This window comes from Chinchilla lanigera, unplaced genomic scaffold, assembly GCF_000276665.1.
Source record: "Chinchilla lanigera isolate Chin_1 unplaced genomic scaffold, ChiLan1.0 scaffold00013, whole genome shotgun sequence".
Lineage (NCBI taxonomy): Eukaryota > Metazoa > Chordata > Mammalia > Rodentia > Chinchillidae > Chinchilla > Chinchilla lanigera.
This window is the reverse complement of record NW_004955414.1, coordinates 21,377,383-21,383,652: the sequence shown is the minus strand read 5'-3', so window position 1 is coordinate 21,383,652 and position 6,270 is coordinate 21,377,383. Positions and strand designations below refer to the sequence as shown.

Sequence of the window (6,270 nt, the reverse complement as noted above, 5' to 3'; positions counted from 1 at the left end):
TTCATCATCAGTTGTATTCCAGTTGGAATTCTTATGCTTAAAAAAACCCTCAAACTGATATATTGGAGTCAGGGTTGTCTTCCAGATCTTAACTGGTGCCTTTATCAGAAGGAAAGCCAGAGGTTTGCAGCCATAAACATGAGAGAAATTAATTTCAATTTCATTTATAATATGTTTAGTCTTCTCTATTTTTGAGGGAGAAGTGAGGTTGGGGAGAAACAAAGGCAGAGATAATCAGTTAAATAGGGTACAGAAGAAAAAAAGAAAAAATGCTAATGATTAGCAGAATCTTTCCTGGATAAAGCATTGGATTCATTATTTGTTCTGAAAATCTTACTGAATAACTGATGGTCTGTGTTTGAATGTGGTTTTGCTATTCTGCAGTATTATAATTTTGAGTGTATTGACCTTCTGAGCATTCAGTTGTTTCATATGGCAAATGGGAAGAGATTCCCTCTGTATAAATTTTGTTTTTAAGATTGAAACAAACACTATTTATAAAGCGCCTGGTGGGGTCTAGGGACCACTCAAAACATTGATATATTTGATGGCTGTTTTTATAACAATTTGACTTGAGGCGAGCATATAGTCTGGCTCCTAAATCTCCTGAGATAAAGGAACCTGGAGTGGAAACTTGACTTGTGGAAAGGACATCTTGGAGCTGGAGGTCAGGCAGAATGGATTCTATTCTTGGTTTTTCTCATTTTCTAGCCCTGGGCTGCTTGGTACTTAGACTTTTAATTTGACAGGGGGTCCTTGGGACTCTTCCTTTGTGGAACTCAGGAGATGATAGTGTGGGGATGGGTGAGTCCTGCTTGGCTGGGAGGAGAGTGGGGGTTGAACCACACAGGGGAATAGAGAGTAAACGCTGGGGCTCTGCTCTGAGGAGCCTATTCCCATCCGGGTTTGGCTGGGCATATCAGGGCTTGCTGATATTCCTTCTGCTGCTCAGGCGGTTAGTGGTGTCTCCTGTACCTGTGGTGTGAGGCAGGGTCTTCTACAGCCTTGGCCTGGCCTGAGGAGAGCACCTCCCGTCCCTCCCATGAGTATCGGGGCATTTCCTCACAGCTGCTTCATTTCTCCTTCCTCTCCTTCTATTTCTCCGTGTTCCACAATCCAGTCCTTGTTTCCCCACAGTTCCCCCTCTGATCTTGCATTCCCCTTCTCTCACCTGCTGCTCCCCTTGTCCATATTATTTCTTCTATATTCTGTACCATCCCATCTCCTTCTTCTCCACTGCTTTATCCCCTGATCTTCTGTCCCAGTCTTTCTCTTTCTGCTCTGCCCCAGGTGCTTGCTTAGTATGAGCATAGGAGATTATTAAGGAACGGAGAGGACAGTAGCGTCAGCAGTGACTGCTCAGCTGCTCTCTGACATCTCCAGTGGCATCAGGAAAGAGACACTAACATTGATTTCATTCTGCAGCAGAGGTTTTGGTTAGGACAGTTTTAGATTTCCTTACATCGAAACGTGTTACATGGGGAAAGAAGCTCCATTAGCTTGTTGAAGAAGTGGGTGACCTTGAGACAATCTCGTCTAAAATTTTCAATGTCCCTTCCTTTGCTTGGCAGTAACAGGGACTCACCCAGATGTACAGGTTTCCCAAGGCTGATCTGGTTTGTTGGTTTTCTACCTGCTGCTTTCCAGCAAACCTCCTCAGCAGCAGCAGGTCCTAAGTGCTCTTTCTATCCCCTTATCTCCCAGAAGAGAATTTTCTCTGATGTGTAATGTGGTTCTTCATTAATATAATATTTAGCTTTTGCCACAGAAAAACAAAAATTTCCCCTGAGGAGCATGTAAAACAATATGACAGAGGTATAATGAAGGTTTTGATGGTAGGCAATTATGCACAAATGTTAGAAATAATCCATGAGAAGCCGAATGAGATCTAATCCCTAAGTTGTGAAAGTAATGAATGAAGCCATTTTTCCCCAGAGCAGGCAGGTTTTCTGAGACATGGCACAGAAAGAATATGAAATATTCTTCAGTGCAGTTCCTTCTCCCAGTGGTTGTTCCTGAGACTCCACAATGCCAGACAGCGGGGTAAGAATGCAGAATGCACCATGTTACTCCTTTGTCACTTTTCACCACTCTGTGTGAGCTGCTGCGTGAGCTGATGTAACACAGCTCTCATCATCTGTGAAGTTTGACATTTAGCAGGAGGCACAGCAAACGCCTGCTATGGAAATGGATGAGTACTATTCTTTATCAACTTGTAGGAAAAATAAGGTAATGGACAGTTTTTTCAGTGTTATCATTTTTCTTCATCTTTTGCATTTCACTTATGCTTGTTTGACCTTGATCTATTATGTGATGCTATATGGTTTAAAATTATAAAACTTAAATTTATAACTAAACTTCACTAAACTTAAATTGTTTTATATAAACAATGCCATGATTTTTGCAAAGAAAACTACAATGTAGAATCTTTCATCTGTTTAGATGCTTATGTATTTAAATACCAAAAAAGCTGGCTTACTAATAGGCAGTAACCACAATCCATTCCAAGTCCATTCATTTCTCTGAATGATCAAAAGTGTTAACATCACTCTTAGCTGGGTGGGAAATTTAGGAAATTTGAGGCATAGGAAGGAAAGCTATGAAAAGGCCAGGAGAAGGCATCCAGAGAGTCTCACAGGTGACTCTGAATGGACAATCAGCCACCACACCCCAGAAAAAGATTACTAATCTTTCTTCTGAAGCCTAAGAATTAACACACTTTCAACAGCTAGCATTCCATAATTGCCTAGTCATTTCCCCAGGAAATTTCAGGCATAAAATTCACTCGTAATCACAGTTTATAAACCTGTGTGTTGCCTTTTCCTCCCTAGGAGCAGTAGTAATCTTAAACACACAGTGTATTTTCTCCAGAAGACCCAGCTGGCTGATGACAAATGTCCTCATCTTCTCATGGGCAGCTTCAGGACCAATGTTTCTGATGCCCCCAGCTTTGTTCTGACAGGCTTTCCAGGAATGGAGGCTGTGGAGCCCTGGCTATTCCTTCCTCTGCTTTTATTCTATGCCATCTCCATTGTGGGCAACAGCTTGATCCTCCTCATTGTCAAATTGGAGCACAGCTTGCACCAGCCCATGTACTACTTTTTGTGCCTACTTTCAGTCAATGACTTGGGAGTGTCCTTCTCCACACTGCCCACTGTACTGGCTGCCCTGTGCTTCCATGCCCGAGTGATCACCTTTAATGCCTGCTTGGCCCAGATGTTTTTCATCCACCTTTTCTCTTGGACAGAGTCTGGCATCCTTCTGGCTATGAGCTTTGATCGCTATGTGGCCATCTGCAACCCACTGCGCTATGCCACAGTGCTCACCAATGCCCGCATTGTGGCCATGGGCCTGGGTACTATCCTCCGCAGCTTTGTTCTCATCCTGGTTTTCCCACTGCTGCTGCAAAGACTGCCCTTCTGCCACTCCCAGAATATTCTCTCCCATGCCTACTGCCTTCATGTGGACATGATTAAACTGGCATGTACTGACGTCTCTCTCAACAGCCACTATGGGTTGTCTATCGTGTTGCTCACTTTTGGCTTGGACTCTGCACTCATCCTCATTTCCTACATGCTCATCCTCAGATCGGTGCTGGCCATTGCAGCTCGGGAGAATCGTGTCAAGACACTCAACACGTGTGTGTCCCACTTTCTAGCGGTGCTCATTTTCTATGTGCCTATGGTCAGTGTATCCCTTGTGCACCGCTTTGGAGCGGGCCTGCCCCATTCTGTCCATATCCTCATGTCACTCCTGTACCTCTTTGTACCTCCCATGCTGAACCCTGTCATCTACTCCATTAAAACAAAGGAAATACGCCGTAGACTTCTTCAACTGCTTTTCAGGGTCAGATTCTGACTGTGGCAAATCCGAAAGTGCTGGATGATCTAGGAGTACTGCAACCATGAGCCCAGAGTAGGAAGAGATCAATGGGAATGTGAGTGTTGCAAGGCCAATGATCAGTTATTTAATCTTTAATAGTAGGGTAGAACCTGGTAGGACCATTTTGGCTTGTACCCAGAAATTAACTCTGTCAGTGTCCTTTAGAGGCTGAACAATGATGTTTTTCAGTAATTATGAAAGAATATTGAGCAGCGCTACTGGGGAGGAGTAGTTTCTGGAGGACGATAACTCAAAATGCTTCAGGATATGCTGGGACTTCTGGTTTGGGCCTGTACAACTCTGAAAAAGACAAAATGACAGACAGGAGTAATTATGGGATGAATGTACAGCATGGCCAATGTACAAGGCTAGTGTAGGTTGTTAATGTCTGATGCTGCCAGGAGCCAGGACCTTTGCTACCATGCTGTCTGAAAATGTAATGTTTTTGAGTTTGATAGCTCTGATATTTGGGACATCAGAATTTGTCTTTAGGATTCCTAAGACGTTTTCCCCGTGGGTGAGCCAGAGGTTTGTAGCACTTGGATTTGCCTCCATTGAACTCACCAGTCTTTTACTTAGGTGAATCCTGAGACCGTTCCACCATTCTTCATATCTGTAATCTTCCCCTGGTGGAATCCGAGATCTGCAGTGGAGTAATCTCATCTTAGTTTACTCTGTTCATCCACATTACGCTAACATGTACCCTTCATTCAGATATCATGTGAGGTGCCAAGGAGATAAAGAAAGAGTGTGTAAAAGTGTTTGAAGAAGAATAACGGTGGTATAAATAACAGAACAAAATAATGATTAAAGAGTTAGTGAGTGACTGTATGAACCAATACTGACTTTTCTCAAAGCAGTTTTGTGTTGGGAGATGTTTCTTCTTTCACTCAGCTCCATAGTCCCTCTATAGGAGAAAGCATAAATGAGAGGTGACATCCTGTGTACGTGGAATGAACCTGTCTGGGTCTTAATTTTTTCACCTGTAAAATGAGATGCAAATCTCTGATATATCTGCCACCTAGGTTTATTCTGAAATTTGAACCAAATAAAGTGCTTTAATTTATATAAAAATACACAATAGCTAACATATTTATATTATTTTAATTAGCAAGGATAAAATAATTGAGGAATAAATTAATAAATGATTATATTTTCAGATATTTACATGTCAGCTTATACTTCAGTGAATTATCACATCCTAAAATATTTTACTCACAAATAAATAGATCATAATTTAACTGAAGAACAATTCTATATGCCACTTTTGTCACTGAGTATAGTCTGCATTCCATATACACTGTAAGCAAATAAAAATTGTACATTCAAAAGTCACACACATATGCTGGATATTTATTCTGCTCATACCTTATGTATTTAGTGAAGATCCATAGCAAATTAATAGATTCACATCATTGTGTCTGATTTTTAATAGTGCTCAAATAAATATTTTTTACAGATATTGTTTAATGATTTTGAATCTGTCACAGGTATGATGTATGAGTACATGAAACTGATATAATATGTGAAAAATATGATTTAAATGCCAATATATTTGTTTTCCCTTTAAACTTGAAAGACTTTCAATTAATAGTTGGATTCTTACATACCTGTGAAAGCTGTCCACAAACAAGTAGGCTAATGTTTTCTACAGCACATTCCATAAATGAAGATGCTTGGAATCCATCTCCTGGTCTTTAAAATCTTCCCAGTGTGAAAGGGTGCCATAAAATACACTGTAAATAGTCCTCTATGACTCAGTCCACCAAATGGAGAGTTCTGCTGTTTACCTGTCTTGAGATATCTTGGACTATTTTCTCATTTCACTAATGAGAACTAGGTTTACAGTGATATTCTTACTGTCACAGGGACCCAGGTACCAAAGTTATTGGGTGCATCTGGTTTGAGGTCTTAGTTTCCATAACCTCTGTTATTCAGTCTTCACTGGTCAGGTAGTCTGATTGCTTTCATACCCCATTTTCTCGAATAATAACATGAATTGTACTTGGTGTGTTTAAGGAAGATTAGGGACACCCATTGTTCAGGGACCACCCATCTGTGTCTGCTTGAGATGATAGAAACAAATGCCAATACATTTATTCTGTGACACAGCAGGGGAAGACTTTATTTACTCTGGTGATGATGCATGGAGAGTCTCCTGGACCCACAAGATTAGAAGAGTAGCAGGGAGGAGGTAATACTGAATGACATTTGGGACAGTTTGGGTTCATTCGACTTTTACCTTTCTAGTATATGAGGTGTGATTGAAAAATACCATGAATGATTAAATTAAAAATTATTGCAGAAAAAGATACACTGCCATTAATCCCCTTTCAAATGCTCTCATTTGCTTCAAACCCACTTGTCCCATTATTCTTGCCAATTTCT

At 41.0% G+C, this 6,270-nt stretch overlaps 1 protein-coding gene across 1 annotated transcript; it reads left to right on the top strand.

Annotated features, from left to right (window-relative positions):
- The first annotated feature begins 2,910 nt into the window (after positions 1–2,910).
- On the top strand, positions 2,911–3,858 carry LOC102006019 (olfactory receptor 51I2-like). Its single transcript, XM_005380088.1, has one exon. The coding sequence runs from the start codon at positions 2,911–2,913 to the stop codon at positions 3,856–3,858; it is 948 nt and encodes a 315-aa protein (XP_005380145.1).
- The last annotated feature ends 2,412 nt before the right edge of the window (positions 3,859–6,270 follow it).